The sequence below is a fragment of the Herpailurus yagouaroundi genome, unplaced genomic scaffold, assembly GCF_014898765.1.
Source record: "Herpailurus yagouaroundi ecotype Mexico unplaced genomic scaffold, PumYag 198, whole genome shotgun sequence".
Classification (NCBI taxonomy): domain Eukaryota; kingdom Metazoa; phylum Chordata; class Mammalia; order Carnivora; family Felidae; genus Herpailurus; species Herpailurus yagouaroundi.
Window position 1 is genome coordinate 10,667,190 of NW_024412429.1, and position 20,491 is coordinate 10,687,680.

At 42.2% G+C, this 20,491-nt stretch overlaps 1 protein-coding gene across 2 annotated transcripts in view; it reads left to right on the plus strand.

The window, feature by feature from the left end:
* Positions 1-2,763: 2,763 nt before the first annotated feature.
* TMEM242 (transmembrane protein 242) overlaps positions 2,764-20,491 on the plus strand; it is a 30,001-nt gene continuing 12,273 nt past the window's right edge. The window contains exons 1-4 of one of the 2 annotated variants that reach the window (XM_040448783.1): positions 2,764-3,073; positions 4,048-4,148; positions 8,977-9,114; positions 13,610-13,892. In XM_040448783.1, the coding sequence (XP_040304717.1) occupies positions 2,986-3,073; positions 4,048-4,148; positions 8,977-9,114; positions 13,610-13,657 (375 nt within the window). In that variant the 5' untranslated portion in view covers positions 2,764-2,985 and the 3' untranslated portion in view covers positions 13,658-13,892. Of the gene's footprint in view, positions 3,074-4,047; positions 4,149-8,976; positions 9,115-13,609; positions 13,893-20,491 lie in introns of those variants that run through there. The other variant, XM_040448782.1, reaches the window with a different exon arrangement.

A 20,491-nucleotide genomic window follows, 5' to 3' on the forward strand; every position in this document is an offset into this window, starting at 1 on the left:
AAAGTAGATGGTGTAGCTTTAAGAGGTATAAACTGGGAGAGTAAAGCAGGGAGAAGAGCTTCTGTAAGTGGAACCAGCCGCATCAGCCTCGCCTGGAAACTTCTTAGACATAAAAGTTCTCAGGCCCACCCAGACCACTGAGTCAAAACTCTGGGAGAGAAGCCCTTCCAGGGGATTGCACTTATCAAGTTCGAGCTTGAGGACCACTGGGCACAGGATAAGGATTTGAGTAGAACTTCTTCTATTTATTCCTTTTTCGTTTTCTTTTTGACCCCCTTCACCCATTTCTCCTACCTTCTACCCCCTGCCTCTGACAACCACCAATCTGTGCTTTGTATCTATGAGCTAATTTTTGTTTCTGCTTTTAGATTCCACATATAGGAGAGATCATACGGTATCTGTCTTTCTTTGTCTGACTTCTTTCACTTCACATAATGCCCTTGAGGTCCATCCACGTCACAAATGGTAAGGTTTCATTCATTTTATGGCTGAATAATATTATTATACATGCATACCACAATTTCTTTATCCATTCATCGACTGGTCTGCACTTAGATTGTTTCCACATCTTGGCTCTTGTAAATAATGCTCCAACAGACATCAGGGTGTAGCTTTTCAAGACAGTATTTTCATTTTCTTCAGATAAATAGCCAGAGTGGAATTGCTGGAGCATATGGTAGCTCTATTTTTAATTTTTTGAGGAGCATCTGTACTGTTTTCCATAGTGGCTGCACCAATTTACATTCCCACCAACAGTGTGCAAGGGTTCTCTTTTCTCCACATCCTCACCGACATTTGTTATCTCTTGTTTTTTTGATAATAGCCATTCTAGCAAGTGCAAGGTGGTATCTCACTGTGGTTTTGATTTGTATTTTCCTGATGATTAATGACGTAGAGCATCTTTTCACATGTCTGTTAGCTATCTATATGTCTTCTTTGGGAAAATGTCTATTCAGATCCTCTGCCCGTGTGTAATTTTTATGGCTTTTGGGGTGGTTTTGTGTGACTGTGTTTGTATGATTTCCTTATATATATTGGATGTTAGCCCCTTATTGGGTATATGATTTGCAAATGTTTATTCCCATTCAGTAGATTGCCTTTTCATTTTGTTTCCTTTGCTGTGCAGAGGCTTCCGGCCTGTTGTAGCCCTATTTCCTTTTGCTTTTGTTGCTTTTAGAAGCAGATCTTCTTTTATATCCTGGCTCTGCTTCTTAGCAGCTGTGGGAGTCGAGCAAGTTAGTTGGTTTCTCTGAGTTTATAAAGAAAATTAAATGAGATAACATATTTGAAGCACTTAGCACCATGCCAGACATACAGAAAGCACTAAAACCAAAAACCAAAAAACAAAAAAACATGTTAGCTGCTATGATCACCATTTTGTACAAGAGAAAGGAGAAAGAATGGGTCCTAAAGAACTTCAATGAGTTAGTACAGCATTTACCAGTTTAAAGGGCCCTTTCAGACTCTGGCATTTTGCTTCCAAGGCACACACAGTTTAGATAAATTTTGTGTGGTTTCAGCCAGGAACAGAATAGTCCTCAACCTGACTGATCATCTGAACTCCCTGTGGAGCTTTTACACTGCCCTGCCTGGACATTCAGAGCAATCATCTTCAGTGGTGGGCCCTGGGAATCTATAACTTAAAATTTTCCATAGGCGATGCTGCAAAAACAGCTACTGGAAATTAAAAGGTATCATAACTAAAGCTAACACGTACTGAGTATCTGTGCCCGACACTATGCTAACTTCTTTACGTTGCTTCCTTTACTTCTCACAGCAACCCGTGAGGCAGCTACTATCAGTTTCTTGGTTTTACATATGAGGAAACTGAGGCAGAGAGCCTCAATAACTCAGCCAAGTTTGCACGGCAGAGAAGGGATTGAGGACCTGAGCCCAAGGTTGAGCTACTAGTTGCAATTAACTAATGCATTCATTTATTCATTCACCCAAAATTTATTATGTGTGACCAGATAATAGGTTGAGAGCCAGAGAATATAAAAATGAAGAAAAATCTCCATCCTCATCCTCAAGAAGTTCATGGCTTTTGTGTGTGTGTTCACATTGAACAAAGGACAGATTGTCTCATTTTGAAAGATGATGTCATGTGTCTGTGTTTGAGAGGCTTAGAAGATTGTTTATGACTTCCAGCCTCTTCCTCTCAGGGACCATTTACAGAATCCACGCCCGTGGGCACACCAGCCTCCCAGACTGTTTAGACTAGGCGCGTCTGGGGGTCGCCTGCACCAGCGTTTCCCCTGCAAGAAGGACTCTAGTGAAGCCTTGCAGTCCGTGTTAGCAACCCCTCAGGGTTGTCCTCCGCTGTTCTCGCTCAGTTGTATCACTCGCTGCAGTTCAGCCCGATAGCCATCCACTCCTCTTGGTAGGTCCATCAATCAAACTACCCGGGAAGGAGATCTATCGCAGCGGACCTGTGAGACGGCCTCTCTTCCAGGGATAAAACCTGTCACTTAAAGTGAAGACTGTTACGAAATTTCCCAGAGAAGTACAGAGAAAAGACGGGAGACCTGCTTTCTAGAATCGTGAAACATTAGGGCTGGGTAAATCCCTGGACATAATGTAAGGCTGCTGAGGAAACTGAGCTCCAGGATCTCAAACCTGGCTGGGACTGGGCTCCTGGCTCATTGCGCGACCGCTCACTGCCTCCTAGAGTCAGGGCCGAGCACTGTTTGAAAAAGACCGTATTCAAGTGCAGCGATCATCACTTTGGAGCAGGCAAATGATCCAACCTGGAGTCGGCCTGGGAGGACACCACCCTCGGGGCCGGGGTGGGGTCACCACTGGCAGCCACCTTGTTGTCCTCGCCCATCGGCGGGGGAAGAGAGAGGGTTTGGGGTGAGCCGCCATTCCCCGGACCAGTATTCAGACGCACAGGGAGAGGAGGTAGCGGAACCTTTGTCCTCCGCCTCACTCTCGCTTCCACCCGGACTCAGTTGGCGTCGGACGCAATTGCGGAGGCCTAGAAACATGGAGGCGGCGGGTGCTGGGGCTGGGCAGCCGTCCTCTCGTCTGGAGGCTCCGGAATCTACAGACGATCGGCTTTTCCTGATTAAAGGTGTGGTGTGGTGTGGTGAGGTGCTGGTGCCCGGGCGAGCTCACCCTGGGCCTGCGCCGAAGCCTCCATTTCCACACACACCCGGCCCTGGGAGACCTTCCCTTGGGCTGCCGCTGAGTTTAGCCGGTGGGGACGGGGATCAGGGGTCGTGCCCATTGGAATCTCCCCTGGGCTTGGGGCTGGTCCCTCGAGATGTCGTGTGTGCTGCATTTCCCCCATCACTCTGCAGTTTCTCTCGTGCCGTCCCCTTTCGAACTCCCACTATCTCGTCCCTCCCGCCCCCCCGGAGAAAAACTTCATGGCACCATCCGGGTGAAGAGGGTAAGGGACCCTGCGACGATTCTCACCACTTGGAAACAGATACCTCAGGATGACCGCAAGCACCAGAGGTTTCACATTGCTATTGTTTATGTTTGGCAAGAGCTGCCTAGTTAGCGTTTCTCAAATTTCAGAAGGGACTTAAAATGTAATTTATTTTATAGTTTTTAAAATTATTATAATAATTTTAAAGAGAGAGTGCACCAGCGGGGGACAGTGGCAGAAGGAGAGAGAGAATCTTAAGCAGGCTCCAGGCTTAATTCAGAGCCTATTGTGGGTCCCAATCCCAGGACCTTGGGATCATGACTTGAGCCAAAATCAGGTCCCAGGCTAAACCCACTGAGTCACCCAGGCACCTCTAAAATGTAATTTAAAGGAGCGCCTAAAATGTAATTTAAAGGAGTGCCTGGGTGGCTCAGTGGGTTAAGCCACCAACTTTTGGTTTCAGCTTAGGTCATGATCCCAGGGTAGTGAGATCCAGCCCCTCCTTCAGTACACTGAGCACAGAGCCTGTTCATAATCTCTCTCTTAAAAAAAAAAAAAAAAAAAAGTCTGAAACTTATTTGTGTATGTCCTCTTAACTTAAGGTGTTTTTTTTCTTTTCCTCCCTTTAATCCCTCTCACCCTCCATGCCCTACCCCCAAAACTCTTGGCAGGTGGAGTGTTCCTTGGTACTGTTGCTGCAGCAGGAATGGTAGCCGGATTTGTTACAACATTATCATTGGCTAAAAAGAAAAGCCCTGAATGGTTCAATAAGGTTTGTGACAAGGAAATCCATTAATAGCAGTGTTACTGCTTACAGATAGCTGGTAGCCAGTGTGCACAGGGGAAGTGAAAAAAACGTTGGTGGCCTTTCATATTGTTTTAAGAAGTAAACCTGTGTCCACCTATAGATTCAAGAAGTGTACAAATTATTGGTCTTTATTTTCATTAAAGTTTTTTTCATGTTTATTTTTGAGAGAGCAAGAGCAAGCAGGGGAGGGGCAGAGAGAGAGGGAGACACAGAATCTGAAGCCAACTCCAGGCTCCGAGCTGTCAGCACAGAGCCTGGTGTGGGGCTCAGACTCACAAATCAGGAGATCATGACCTGAACCGAAGTCCAAGGCTTAACCAACTGAGCCACCCAGGCACCCCTATTTCCATTTAAAAAGATGTATTTAATTATGTGCTTTCTTAAATTTTAGCAGAACGAGACTAAATCTGGGTAATTCCCTATGAGTTGTTAGAGGCTCCAGTATTTTATGTGCCACTAAGAAAAAAAAAAAAGTAATGCCATTATTAACTCTTGACATAATACTGATCGCCAGAGGCATTTCGTTTTATTTTTTAAAGTAAACTTTACACCCAACGTGGGGCTTGAACTCATGACCCTAAGATCAAGACTCACATATTCTACTGACCGAGCCAGCCAGGCACCAGAGGCATTTCTGTTTCAAAAATGTTAAATTGTTGAAGTAAAGTGCGTCTTGGCATCAATGAAAAACATAGGTCAGCTGCTTGAACCCAGAGACCACACATGCGTGTGCACTGCGGCAGCCCTGCTCCCCAGAAAAGGGGAGCACCTGACACACAGGTGCTCAATAAGTTTTGGTTCAATGACCATAACCTACTTATGGCAGAAAATTCTTACTCCATGAGCAAGATTGAGTGATCACTCATGTGGACATATCTACCTCATTTCCCCAGTTGGTGAGGATTTTTCTTTACGTTGAGTTGTTACTTGTTGGTGTGTGTTGTCCTGTCTCCGCCCTCTCCATCCCATATGGTGTATTTATCCATTACTTTATTGCTTCAACAAGTGTTAACTTGGGGATCTTTTATGTGTCAGGCATTGTGCTTGCTAGGAGCCGGAGATACAGAGATGAGCAAAATATCTTCCCTTCAGGAAGCTAGCATCTGGTGCAGGAGACGGATATTAAACAAGTATTTACACAGTTAACTGTATAATTACAACTTGAAGAGCAGTGTTACGTGAAAATCATAAACCAGTCGAGTTCTCTTTCCACTTCAAGCTGCGGTTCATAGAAACTCTTTGGGAGATCTGTAACAGCAAAACTGTTTTCATAAAAACACTCAGACATTTGTACTAATGGTATGGAAGCAGTCGGGGGTAAAGCTGCTGGTGCCTTGGTGTAATCAAGGCAGTGGCTCCAAACTACTAGCAGTCACTGTGTCTTTCATTACCATGCACCTGTAGTTTAAAAAAAAAAAGCCATAATTGCATAAGACTGCCCTTGTTAAAGTAGTAAAATTATTAATTTTATTAAATCTTAACCCTTGAATGTACCTCTGTAATATTCCATGTGAAGGAATGGGCGGTAGGCATAAAGCACCAAAGAAAGATGTGTTTCTCCAGGAAAAGCAATTGTGTGATTAAGTTGCATGCTGAACTAGCTGCTTTTTTTTTCCCATGTAATATCATTTTCGTTTGAAAGAGCAACTGACACACTATAGTTACTCAGAAGTGGGTATTTGGCAGACATTTCCTTCAAAATGAACAAAACGAGCCTGTGTCTCTTCAGGCAAGCACTGTTGGTGTTTGTTGCCGGTGGTAAACTTCGAGCTTGCAAGTGAAAAGTAGATTTTAGGAAACTTGTATCTGCCATTCTGATCTTGATAGGTGCTCAATACTTAAAGGCTTTTCTGGTGAGATTGGTGGTAATATCAATGATGTGAAATTTTAAATATTTAATAAGAGGTGTCAACATTGGGGAGATCTGCATAACTTGGTTAATCAATATTTTCTGAACGATCATAATGCATGGATGAAAGGCCCATTTGAAGTACAGAATAGACTAATGGATTTTAATGTAGCAAAGTAGAAAAATTCATCAGCATGACTTCAGATTCCAAAGTGCAACTATCTGTGAAGTTTGGGTGTAGCATCAGAAAAGAAAGGCTATTAAAATACTCATCCCTGGGGCACCTGGGTGGCTCAGTCAGTTAAGGCTCAGAGTCTTGATCTCAGCTTAGGTCATGATCTCATAGTTCCTGAGATCAAGCCCTGCGTCAGGCTCTGAGCTGACAGCCTGCAGCCTGCTTGGGATTCTCTCTCTCTCTCTCTCTCTCTCTTTCTCCCTCTCTCTCTGCCCCTCCCCTGCTCAAAACAAACAAACAAACAAACAAAAATACTTGTCCCTTTTCTAACCACATACCTCTGTAAGGCTGGATTTTATTCAGATACTTGAAAAACATATTGCAACAGATTGAATACAGAAGCATTTATGAAAATTCATCTGTCTTTTATTAAGTCAGATTTCTAAAAGCTTAAGAAAAATGTAAAACATTGCCTCCTTGCACTAAATTCTTTTGTAAGATAGTTGTTTATATTAAATAGGTTTACATTAATCCATATTGGCTTTATTTTTAAATGAAGTAATATATAAAACTTAAGAATTTCTTAGTTTTAATTTCTAATATATTAAATATTAATAGATATAGTCCACATAATCAGAAATCTTTGGGATCCAAGCATAAATGGATCCTGAAACCAGAAAGTTTGAGAACCACTGGCCTTGATGTTAAATATGTTGTGTACAGCTCCACCTCCCCTCTGGGGAAGCATTTGAATTATAGTATTACCATTGATCCAGACTCTGAGAGGTAAAGGTTTGTAAAGGAGCTCAGAGGTTCTGAAGCAGTTAATACATTTACACTGAGCAAGCACACATTTAAGGATACCACTCAGGCAGTGTACTTCAGAGTCCCTGCATGGCAGTTTTCTCTGGCATTGATAGTGATAATGATACCTAACATTTGATGCTTGCCATGTGCTAGCTGCTACTGTAAGGGTTGGGTTCACTTAACCCCCATCTCAACCCTGTGAGGTACTGTTACTGTATTGTCCCCATTAAACTGTGGCACACATGGATTAAACAGCTTGCTCACCATGGCGATGTCTCCATCTTTGACTATTTTTGGAGAAGAAATTATTTGTAGCCACTTTTTATTTAAATAATCTTGTGCCCGGAATCTAGCTATTATTTATAATACAGATTCAGATTGCAACTCAGAACTTGAAAATGATCAGCTTTTAGTTGGGGACTGCCTACACTGCTTTTATTTCAGGAGGATGATCATCATTTCTTTAAAGTCTTAATTTCATTGTCTTAGCTGAATCCCATGCTAGAAAACTTGGAGTTGAAAGGCAATAGTAAGTGATGAGTGAGCATTTTTCTTTGTCCTTTGTTGAATCAACAGAGAAAGGTATAAGCTAAGGTGGCTTAAAAAAAAAATACACGTACATATGTAATACATATATAATTTCCGTCCTTCCCAGGGAAATAAGGAACTTTTAAGTTTTCTAAAATAAAATTTAGGCACCTAAATTGACCTTGGTTTAATAATATTTGGTTAATGGTGCTGCTTCTGGATGAAAATTCAGACCAATTAGAAGTTAGTGAATTTATATGAGCTGTGTAGTATCCAGAAAAATGCTCTGAAACTAGCATCATGAGAAAAGGGATAAGAGAGTTGTTTTATCACAGAAAATGGCTAAAGAAAAATCTCTTGAAAAATCTGGTTGGGTCTCATATCTACAAAAAAGTGGTAAGTCAGCAAATATTGAGTATCTACTGGGTCAAGGCATGGAGATCCAGATACACCAAGCATTTCTATGTGCTACCAGTAACATTCACAGTCACAACACCTGTGCTAAAATCCTTTATTCAACAGGTTGAGCAATATAAAGAAAATTATTAAAAAAAAGAAAGTCTGGAGTAAATGGAAATACATTTCTAGAAGAAGACAACGTAAATTTTCTATCTCATCACATTAGCCAATCAGTTTGATGACATTCTAATGGACTTGGAGGAATCTTGACAGAATGTTATAGGGTTTTTCTGGAAGAATTATAGTAAAAATAGCAAAGAAGTTTTGGGGGGAAAAAACCCAGCAATCAGTGCCTTCAGTGATGGGGTGGTTATTCCCTTTTGAAGGTGTGTTGCATTCTTACTCATCTCTAGTCACATTTGTATGCTGATAGTCTGAAAGTTGTTCTATTATTATGATTCTAGATTTTTACCTTAATATTATACCTTGAAACCCAAGAAGAGAGTCATTGTTTATTTTCTCATTTCTCGTTAATAGCTGCCATAATCTGAATTTCTACCGTGTGCCCGTATGTTGCATATATATTTAAAAGTCTTTGCAATGATTTAGATTTAGCTCACCTCTTTCAGGAACCCCTCCTTAAAACTTCCTCTAACTGCAGCAATAGACTAGGTGCCCTCCTCAGGGACCATGTATAGTTCTACTGTTGCACATTACATTTAGATCATAATTTTATGAGTCTGTGTCCTCCGCCCCATTGATTGAAATCTTTAATCAGAAAGAAGTTACTCTATTTACTTTTTTCTCTTCAGTATCTAGCAAAGCTCCTGGTAATTCCTTGCATATTCAAATATCTGTCAGAGAAGTTGTGACCTAAATCCTGCAGTTATTAAGTAGCAAAGCTGGTATTTGAACTTGGGTTGGTCCGGCTTCCCAATATTATGATAGAATTCAGAGAGTCAAGAATTTCAAACACTCCCCAAGTAATTACTCTTTCTGAACTGGTGATTTTTTCCTTTCTGTCTTCATCGCAGGGAAGTATGGCCACGGCTGCCTTACCGGAGAGTGGGTCTATCCTTGCCTTGCGAGCCTTGGGTTGGGGCTCACTTTATGCGTGGTGTGGTGTTGGTGTGATCAGCTTCACAGTCTGGAAAGCTTTAGGAGTACACAGTGTAAGTAACTACAATCTTATAATTGATACCTGGAATGTTTATTCTACTTTCTGTGGTCTAAATCTGCCTAATTTTCAAGAACTGTGTGTGTAACCTATACCCCAAGCTAAAAAGCTATATATTAGGAATGATTGGCTTTTTTTTTAAACTACTGGTAGGAAGTTCTGTGGACCAGGCTCTTTGTGACAGGTGAGAATCGATGGTGGTTTCGAATGGGTGGCAGCGGTGGAGTTGACGAAAAGAGGTTCTAGGTATATTTTGAAAGTAGAGTCAGCAAGGATTTGTTATACATCGGATGTGAGTGGTGAGGGAAAAAAATGACTTCAAGGAGCTCCAAGGCTTTTGGCCTGAGCAGCTGGAAGATGGACGGGGACCAGTGTGAGAGGCGCAGGTGCTCGGGGATAATGTCAGGAGCTCAGTCCGCGGCCTGTGAGTTTGACGTGCCTATTAGATGGCTAAGTGGAGAGTCAAGCAAGCAGTTAGATGTAGAAGTTTCGAACACAGAGGAGAGGTACGAGGTGAAGATGTAAACTTGAGACTCTTCGATATTTAAAGGTAGTATTTAAAGGCAGGAGACCAGGTGAGTTCACCAAGGCAGTGAACGCAGGGAGAAAAGAGGTCGGAGGAGGGAGCTCTTGGGCACTCCCAAGGTGTAGACGCTAGGGAATATGGAGGAAATTAGCAAAGGAGACCTCTCTACCCAGGAGCAAAACCAGGGAGAACCGGGAGAATGGTGACTTGGACACGGGTGAAGAAGGTGTACACTGGGGATAAGTCATGTGAGATGAGACTGTTAGTTTGCCACGTGAGCAGTGTGGCAGTCCTTGGTGGGTAAAACTTCAGTGGGGTGGTACAAAAAAGAATGGAGGCGAGAGATCGGAGGCAGTACATATAAGCACATCTTGAGTTCTGCCATAAAGAGAAAGAAAGAAATGAGGTCATAGCTAGAAGAGGCCTGAGATCAAGAGAGGGTTTTTGTTTGTTTGTTTGTTTGTTTTTTAAGTTGGGAGAATTAACAGCATGTGTGCATGCTGATGGGAGTGATTCAGTAGAGGGGGAAATTGCAAGGGAGGGGGAATGATAGGTATTATTATTATTAAAAACATTACTATATTTTTCACATTTGGTTTAATCATAACTAAACATCAGCATTATTGTACTTTTCACTCAGAGTATTCTGACAAATAGATGTTGCTTTTCTCCTAGTCTGACACTTATTTTTAAAGTCACTTTGCTGGCTAGTAACTGTTTATGACAATAAAGTCAGGTTTACTTGGAAAAGTTAGAAGAGCCGTGACTGAAGATTTTTTTTTTCTAAGATTTAATTTAAATTCAAGTTAGTTAACATATAGTGTACTATTGGTTTCAGGAGTGGAATTTAGCGACTCATCACTTATATGTAACACCCAGTGCTCATCAGAATGAGTGCCCTCCTTAGTGCCCATCACCCATTTAGCCCCCACCAACCTCCCCATGATTGAAGATTTTTGATGTTTTTTGTTGTGTCCTCAATTTTGCTTTTGACCAATGTAAAATCTCTTCTTCCATTGCAGATGTTGTGCCAGACATTTTAGACCTAGCAGATTGCTTAATCTTCACAATAATTATGAAGCAGGTATTAATATCCCCCATTTTATAAATGAGGAAATTGGGACTCAGAGAGGTTAAGTCATTTTTCCAAGATCACACAGCTTATAATTGACAGAGTCAAGATTTGGATCCAAGTCTGATAGTCTTTAAAACCTAGATTTTTTTTTCCCCCCAATGTTACCTCCCTTAGCTAAGATAGGAAATCAAGGAGTAGGTGGAAGGGGCCGGGATGAGGGGAAGGAGGTGGTTAATTTGGTTTTGATTATGATGTGATCCACACCCACACATTCTTAGTAACTTGACAGGTTTTACTGGGTATCTTCACTGCGGGTCTCATCTCCCAACATTGTAATTAACATCAGTCTGGTATAGGACTGGCCATTTTCTCATAAAAAGGAAGACCTCCTTTTAGCCTTCATCTTCAGTAGAAAAGTCTTTAGGATATAATGGTAAAGCAGTATTCATATGTATATATAATATGAGAGCAATTATTGAAAACAAGTGGAAAAAACAGAGAAAATACGTCTGGCAGAAATTTGAAGTTTTTGGGGTGCCTGGGTGGCTTGGTCCGTTAAGCCTCTGACTTTGGCTCAGGTCATGACCTCGCTATTCGTGAGTTCGAGCTTCGCATCAGGGTCTGCCAAGACAGTGCAGAGCCTGCTTCACATCCCCTGTCCCCATCTCTCTCTGCCTCTCAACTTGCACTCCCTCAAAAATAAATATACATTAAAAACATTTTTTTAAAAAGAAATAATGTGGGTGAAATATAGGTGTGGGGGTGAATTTTTATTTTACTTTTCTGTGTTTCTTAAATGTGTATTTTCACAATAGAACCCTTTTGAAACAATAGTACTAGATTTTTTATTAATTTATGCTAAAAATGAAGCACAGCTGCCTAGGAGTTCACAAAACCCCTTCAACTATGTATGAAATCTACTTGGGGGCATGAAATACTTAATTAAGCTTTTAGTTTCTATAAAAATGATGGTCTGTTAGCACTTTATATTGACTTCATGGAAATGATTGGTGATGTTTCCAGAACTTAGTAATGTAGGTCATAAACTGAGTAATAAAGTTTTAAGATATTTGAAAATATGAATAGTCTTTAAATTAGAAGAGTCATAATAAATCAATCCAAATTTCCATAGACCAACAAAACTAAGTTATTTAAGTTAAGTTAAATGCTCAAGAACTTGGGCTTTATGGGCTTTATGGTGCTATTCTAGCTTCTAGAATGTGAGCTTCTTTGTTTTATAGCACCAATAGGAGGATTATTGCCTAGATAAAATAGTTGAGCAAGAAAAATTATTTTCTGATTGGCACTACTGAATACAATGATACTTGGAATCTTTTTATATATTCATGTCTTTAACTAAAAAGTGGGAATATAAATCTACTCTTTCCCTACCTGTAGTTCATTAGGAATATCAGTTTGATCTCCACATCTGAGAAGTCTCCCAGAAAAATGATTCACTGACAGCTTTTCAAGAGCACACCTTTTAATAGCAGTAGTGTTTGTTAATTTGTTCATTCAAAAGACATTTGTGGGCCTACCCTGATCCAGGCACTGTGCCAAGACAGGACTCCCCAGTAGACCGTTATTATGGAAGACTTAGTTTTTAAAACTCTCTAAGCAAATTCTTATTATATGACCCACTCTGAAGCTTGTGGAAAGCAATATGGTATATTTCAGTTCTGCATCTAGAGAGTTTTGATGATAATTGTGAGGTTGCCCTGAGTCCAGTGTGGAACTTTTATCACTATTTACTGCCTCACATTTGGAAATGTCATCTTTCTCTGACTAAAAACAATCTCAGAAAATGCTGAACAGAAATGGCCCAAGTGTGTGTACTCAATAAATAGTTGATATGACCATTTTAGATAAATTCAGGTAAATCAAAATCAATTCCAGTGTCAAATAATTGTTGGTAGCTACCCTGGACTGTATTAAATTGCCAATATAAACCCAGTTTAAAAAAAAAAAAAAAAAGGGTGCCATCTAATGGCTGAAGGAGAGCAGTTTACATTCCCTGTTTTAATTCACAGCTACATCTGCTGGCCTAAAAGAGAACACGTTGAAATGCTCGAAGCTAAGGTCTTCAGTTTCTTAGAAGTATTTTGGATTTACTCTTTATGTATTCATAATTATTATGGAATTTCATTTCACATAGAACATGTACAAAACATCGGATATGAATTTGTATTTTGCACGATGGTGTATCATTTAATTAGAGATTCAAATAAAGGAGAGCTAGTGGAGCCTAGCTTGTTGTCAGCGTACTGAAGCAGGGTAAGTGTGCCCAGGATGTAAGAGGGGACCCTCCCTGCCTTCGTGGAGGAACCAGTTCACCTTCCGCCTGGGATCAGCTCACCAGTTCCAGCCTGCTGAGCAGTGTTGTGGGCCAGCAAGCAAGGCCCGTTTGCTCAGTATGAATTCGTCAATTACTTTAAATTACAGTATTTTATCATCTGATTATGACTGAGGCAGCATTAATTTTATGACAGTAACTTAATTGTGAAAAGAATGAGCATTTACCATGGGTTTGTGGTCCCCTGATGCAGCTACGCAAACGATCCTGGGAGACTGCCGTGTTCAGGCCAAGTTCACACCGTGGAGGTCTGATTAGATTGTTTTTATTAGGGGCAGATATTTTAGGTTTAGAGAATAGTTGAAATAAAAGTTTGTCAGTGAGTAAATAAGGATCTCTAGGGATACCAAATAGTAATTCCCCAGTTATCAAAAGAAAAAACCATGCCATTTACAGTTATTTACATGTTAACTTAAGCACAAAGACTTAACTTTTCTACCTTTTCTTATTATAGTAAGTATCGATACTTGAAAGGATTTCTGACAAGGTTGAGCATACTTATGGTTAGACATTTTGCCTTTTTTTTCTCCCCTTAGAAGGAAAAGGAAGGAAGGAAAAATGTTGGATGCATAAATAATTCCTAATTGATATGACCGGGAGCGTTAGGCCTTTTTTTTATGCCTATGGACTCGTGTTCAACATTTGTTAGAGGTGAAGTTGTCTTAGAGTGCCGATCAGAATCACCGTTGCTAACATTTACTGTGCCTTGTATTTACTATATTGATGATACCTGGTGTAGTTAGAATTTACAGATAATTTATACTTGTTGCCCTCAGAGGAGCTAAAACCTCAACAGTAATAAAGCCATGAATGAAAACATTTTTAGTTATTGTGAAATACTTTAAATTGTCCAGAAATTTAAATTTAAAAATTTACTTGTAAATAAAGGGGACTTTTAGTTTTGTTTTTTTTGACCATGGGATACTGTTTTTATTTACATATATTGCTTATTTTTTTAAGTTTATTTATTTATTTTGAGAGAGAGAGAGAGAGAGAGAGAGAGAGAGTATGTGAGCTTGAGTGGGGGAGGGGCAGAGAACAAGGGAAAGAGAGAGAATTCCAAGCAGCCTCTGCATCTTCATCAGCGCAGAGCCTGGCGCAGGGCTCGAACTCACGAACTGCGAGATCATGACCTGAGCTGAAGTCAGACGCTTAACCGACTGGGCCACCTGAGCACCCCTTACATATATTACTTATTTAAAAATTTTTTTAATATTTATTTATTTTTCAGAGACAGAAACAGAATGCAAGCGGGGGAGGGGCAGAGAGAGAGGGAGACACAGAATCAGAAGCAGGCTTCAGGCTCTGAACTGTCAGCACAGAGCCTGATGCAGGGCTTGGACTCATGAACCATGACATCATGACCTGACCCGAAGTCACTTAATCGACTGAGCCACCCAGGCGTCCCTATATTGCTTAAAGAAAAACATGTTTAGGACCTATCTTAAAATAAAGACGGCTTTGTTTTTTTGTAAGATTATGTACTCATTGTAAAAAAAAAAAAAGTGTAGAAAAGTACAAAAGAGGAAACAAAACTCACCAGAAATCTCACTGAGTTGTAATCACTTACTAAAATAAAAACATCCCTTCAGACTTTCTATAAACATATTCATATAATTATATATAAATGTTGTTTTACTGTACTATTCTGGAACCTTTTTCACTGAATAGCCACAAGAACATCTTTGCACAGTAGAGTCTATAAATCTCCATCATTTTTAATGGCTACATGGTGCTCCATTATATTATAATTACTTAATCAGTCTCCTGCCAATAGCATTTAGATTGTAATTTTTCACTATTTAAACACCATAGTGAACCTCTGCAGGCATGCATCTTTTTGTACTTTTCTTGGTCACGAAATTTGTCCTAAACACAGATGATGTTATTGTTAAATCCAAGCGCATTTTTAAAATGTTTTTGATATCTATTGCTAAGTGCTCAGTTTATACATTTAGAAGATATGACAATGCATACAGGTTTCCTAGCAGCACCCTTGCCATTAGTGGCTTCTATTACTTTGAAATGTTTGCCAAGCTGATAGACGGGAAATAATCTCTTTCTTTCTTTACTGCATCTCTTTGAAGTCCCTGTCGCTATAAAGGCTTTTATGCAAATAACCTGTGATTGGAGTTTTAACATATCTCTCCAGCCCCAGTGTTGCTTCCTCATCTGCTGATAATAGGTTGGTTCTTTCTCAAGAGCCAGGCTTCCTTTTCCTTGAAAACAAAAAGTAAAATATGTAAATAAAACACATTTTAAATATTTCTCTAAAAATTGGCATTCAACTTTGCTATTCTAAGAAAGATTCTTTAAGGGAAGTAATATTATCTCTTTCCTCTAGGACAATATTGGATTCATTCTAATAAAATGTATTTTCTCCAGCTCTTTTTTGTAGCTGCTGCTAAGTATACTTTTTATGTTAATATTTAGGCTCATTTCTTTTTTTTTTTTTTTTAATTTTTTTTTTCAACGTTTATTTATTTTTGGGACAGAGACAGAACATGAATGGGGGAGGGGCAGAGAGAGAGGGAGACACAGAATCGGAAGCAGGCTCCAGGCTCTGAGCCATCAGCCCAGAACCTGACACGGGGCTCGAACTCACGGACCGCGAGATCGTGACCTGGCTGAAGTCGGACGCTTAACCGACTGCGCCACCCAGGCGCCCCTAGGCTCATTTCCTAATGTCCTTGTCACCGGCTTTAAGGGCTTTTGCTAATTACAGTCAAATCTCTTTCTTTTGACTTTTTGCTAATTTCAACATCTGGTATATCATATTAAATATTTTTATGCCTACACCGTTTTTAAGTTACTCATTTCAAATGAAGCAACATTGTGAATGCTAGAACTGCATATGTAAATAAAACTATGGAAAAGCTTAGAAGTTTTTAACTTCTAAGATATCTAAGAAGAAAATAGACTGTGCTTTGTACTTCTCATTGGTTTGGTCAAAGATTAAAAACAAATCCGTCTCTTGGCAAATTGTTTAATGGTAGCCACTTCTGAGGAATCTGCAGGGAAAATCTGAAAAGTGACTGAAATATGTCCCTTCTGCGTCCTTGCCTAATCTAATTTCAGAGCTACCAGCTTCTGTCCCCAGGAAGCGGACTTCACTTCCTTATTCTGATTACCATAATGTCAGCTGACCCAGCCTCACGTCAACTTCCTGATAGTACTTACTAGAACACCCAGAACACAGAGTCATCATGATCTTGCACAGATAGTTCCGTCTGTCAAGCTCAGGGCCTTCAAATGGCATAAGCATTGAGGAATATATTCCTGGAATCATTTTCAAATTAATTGGAAGTGGCACTGTGCATCACTTAAATCTAGGTCTGAGGTGACAAGAACATCTCTGTAACCCTTATTTCCCATTCATTGCAGCTCTAATGGGCTTGGCATCCGGTGGTAAGAGGCACTCAGTGTAATGTGGAGGAGCAATTTGGTGACAGAGAGACCGAATCACAGGGACTTGCTCAGTTTAAAATGGGAGATAACAGCTAGTGTCTTTTTTTGGTTTTGGGTTTTTTTTTTTTTTTTTTTTTTTGCCTAAGCCAAGGGGGTGGGGAAAAAAAAAATCAGCTTTTTTTGGCATATTGCCAATATACCTCTTCTAAAAACCCACGTTTTCCTTTTATAAGTAAAACAGGGCCCCAAGCATTTTATAATATAGGAATGTGCAACCATTAGTAGAAAAGATCAGGTCTGCCATGAAAGCCTTCTTGTTCCAAAGCCTGACACAAATCAGGCTTAATCACCTCAGGAATGTTCCCAGCCTTACTCCACCAGAGGAAAAGTATCCTTGATTTCACTTGGGTTTTCCTTTTCTTTGTCCTTATTTCTTCTACTGAGCACAGAAAATTGGACTCACGTGAGCAGATCTCTCTAAATAAGGCATTGTGGAGTGAAGACCTGATAGCATGTGTCTACCTTTGTTACGAAAGGTACCTATTCTTGGTCACTTAGAAATCTCTAAGACTCCGTGAAAAAATTTATATGTGTATGTTGGTATATTTATATATATTATTAGTCATTTACCGGTATATCAGACAATGAAGTGGTCTCTCCAGTTGAATTTTTCTGACTGAAATATTTCTAACAATTTTAAGAAGAAATCTTTTTTTAAATGTGCTGTGTATCTTTCCACAACGTAAATTGTGCTGAACATAATTTCACTATTTTTTGATGACTCCAATACATCAGTTTGCCTCTTGTGCGAACGAATGCTGGGCTTCTATAGTTCTTTATTCGTTTTGTAATTTTTCTCAATCCTAGTTTGGCTCTTACTTTTTGTTTCCCACTATCCCATCTACTTCTGAAATGCTGCTGCCTTATTTTACACATTAGATGCTAGTTCCTTGCTTTGCCCTTGAATTTTCTCCTTTGCAGGCTCCATCCACTCTGGTGGCTTCATCCACGTGCAGAAGGTTGCCAGGTCTGCATCTTGAGTCGACCCCTGAGCTCCTTGCTCGTGGACCCACTCGACTGGATGCCCTGCAGGCATCACACGTGTCCCCACCTGCATGGTCACTCACCACCCCTCACCCCATCCTCACCCCATAACCCTCCTCCTGCATCACTCAGGGGAATGGCACCATCATCCACAGAGCTGCCCAGAGAGAAAAGCTAGATTCTGTTCACGACCACACTCTTTGTCACCCCTGTCTCTAAACAGTCACCAAGCCTTGCTTCTCCCACACCCCCACAGCCACTGTAGTCGGGGTGTCTCCCTGCCTCAAGATGGTCACGACTAATCTCCATTCACCCTGCCTCCCGCCTGGCCTCTCACTAGTCCTTTCTCCACACTTTGCAAGAAGGCCATGGCCTTCATCTTCCCCAAACTTCTCCCTGCATCTGTACCACTCACTCTGCCTTGTTCATGTCACCATGGACAAGGTGGCCATGCTGCTACCAAGGGCTGACCCCTACCATCTGCCAGAGGATCTTGCTTCCAGAATTATCCTCAGCCTTAGCTGTCGGTTTCCCCTCTGCTGCAGCGTGTACAGACATGTTCCCGTTTCTCCTGCCTCTATAAACTCTCTCTGACATTCCTCATCTTTCTCCAGCTACCAGCCCATTCGTCTGCTTCCCTTCATAGAAAAGATCTTTTGCAGGGCGCCTGGGTGGCTCAGTCAGTTGAGCGACCTGCTCTTGATTTCAGCTCAGGTCCTGATCTCAGGGTCGTGGGATCGAGCCCGGCATTTGGCTCTGCACTGAGTGTGGAGCCTACTTAAGATTCTGTGTCTCCCTCTGCCCCTCTCCCCTGCTCAGGTGCATGCTTTGTCTCTAAAATGAAAGGAAGGAGGAAAGAAAGACGGAAGGGAAGGAAAGAGGAAAGAAAGAAGGAAGAGAAGGGAAGGAAAGGAAGGAAAAGATTTCTGAAAGAGTCCGTGGTCGCCGTCTGTGCTTCCTCCCCTTTCTCTCCTCAGTCCTGAGGGAAACTGCTGGGTAGGGTCACCAGTGCCCTCCTTGTTGCCACACGCAGGTCTTTATCATTCTGCTAGTTGACTCTCAGCGACATCTGACCCAACTGAGCATTCTGTCCTCCGCAAAACACTCTTTGCTTCCGAGACCCCTCCGACCTCCCTGGCCAGATATCTTTGCACGTCTCCTGTTCTGGCTCCTCCGTGGCAGACCCGGAAACGTGGGAACATCCAGTGGCTTCCCACTTGGACCCATCTGTCCTCTTTCCGTCCTCGGTCCCTCGCTCCGCTCACCTCGTCCTCGGCATTTTCAAACAACCATACAATCTGTTGCCAGATTTGCCTCACAGCTGCATGTTGTGCGTCGTCGGTCGTGGGTTCGAGAGGCACGTCCGCGACCGTGGCTCAACTACTCGGGGTTCCCGCGCCTCCGACGCCCCCTCCGTCTGTCTTTCCCACTTCGGCCAGTCCCTCTCCACCCCCCCCCCCCCCACGGCTGTTCCAGCCAAACCCCGGCAGAGACTCATCGTGGGTTCCTTCACTTCCCTTTATCCCCTTCGTCTCATCCGTGGGCCAGTTCTGCTTGTAAGCGGTGCTGCGAGACACAGCTGGCTCCTCTCGTGGCCCCACCTCCACTGGCCTTTTGCCCAGCGCCCTGGAAGTTTCCCGGCCTCTCCTTCCCTTCCCCTGAATGTCTCCTCCGCGCAGCGGCTGGCAGCTGGGGATACTCGGAAGGTCTAAGTCGGATCGCGTCACTCCTCTGAAAAACCCTGCGGCGGCTCCCACTGAAGAGGTCGGCGGTCGCGCCCTGCCCCCTGCTCCCGGCTCCTCCGGAACCGCCACGGCCACCGCCCCCACGCGCTGCGCCACACCAGCCTCTCCCCTTGGGCCCCTTCCTCCAGCCGGGCCTGGACCCTCCCTCCCCAGGTCTGCGCTCCGCCGCTCTGGCGTGACATTTAGAGTTTCAGCCCAAATTTATTTCACCTCCTCAGAGAAGCTTCCCCAGACCATCTGGTCCGAAATACAGTAGCCTCTTTACTCCCACCACTCAGTTCCTCTCTGACAGCATCCTGTTTTCTTCTCTTCACAGCACGATTGCAAAAGGAAGTTCTCTTGACCATTTTCTGGTCTCATCTGTCCTCACAAAAAGAATGTCAGTTTTGAGAATAGAGACCTCATTTGATTTGTTCACTGTTGTATTCTCAGCACCTGTAACAGTGCCTAGCACAGAGGGTGCCCCCTCGGGCACACAGTTTCTGCCATGTCAGTGGCTCGCTGTTCCCTTGAGAATAAAATCCACGTTCCCTGAGATGGTGTGGCCCCTCCGTGATCTGGCCCCCACTTCTTCTTTCGCCCGTTGGTTCCTAATGGGGGCAGTTTTGTCTTCCCCTCCCTGCCGAAGAAAGATATTTGACAGTATCTGGAGACATTTTTGGTTGTCCTAACTGGGGGAGATGGCAGCTAGTGGATGGAGGCCAGGGATGCGGTTCCCCACCCAGCGCTGCACTGGCAGGCCCCACACGGCAATCTGGTGCCCGTGGCACTAGTGCTGCGGTTGAGAGTGGCCCTTTCTCTCTGTTACGCCCAGAGCTCGAGCCAGGCTGAGAGGCCTTGTTCTTCCTGGCCTCTGAGCCCTGTCCCTGCTGATCTCCCCGCTGAGCACCCCTCGCCCTTCCTACCGTTCCTGGTGCTGGCTCTGGTCTTTGCCTGATTGGAGTCTTGAGGCAAACTAATCTTTAAACTTCACAACAGGGAGTTCATCCATTTGGGCAGTTTTGAAATTATAAAGGTAACTTCTACCATTAGGCAAATTTAAGTTTGTACCTAAATTGAAGATAACTCCCATATACAAACATTCTTCATATCTTTTTTTTTTTTTTGATGAATAGAACTGTTATCCAGGACTGTGGTATTATTTATATGAATCCAATCACAGAGAATACTTGGAGTGAATTAATAAAACCACACCTATTCAGTTAGAGCCTATAGCCATAA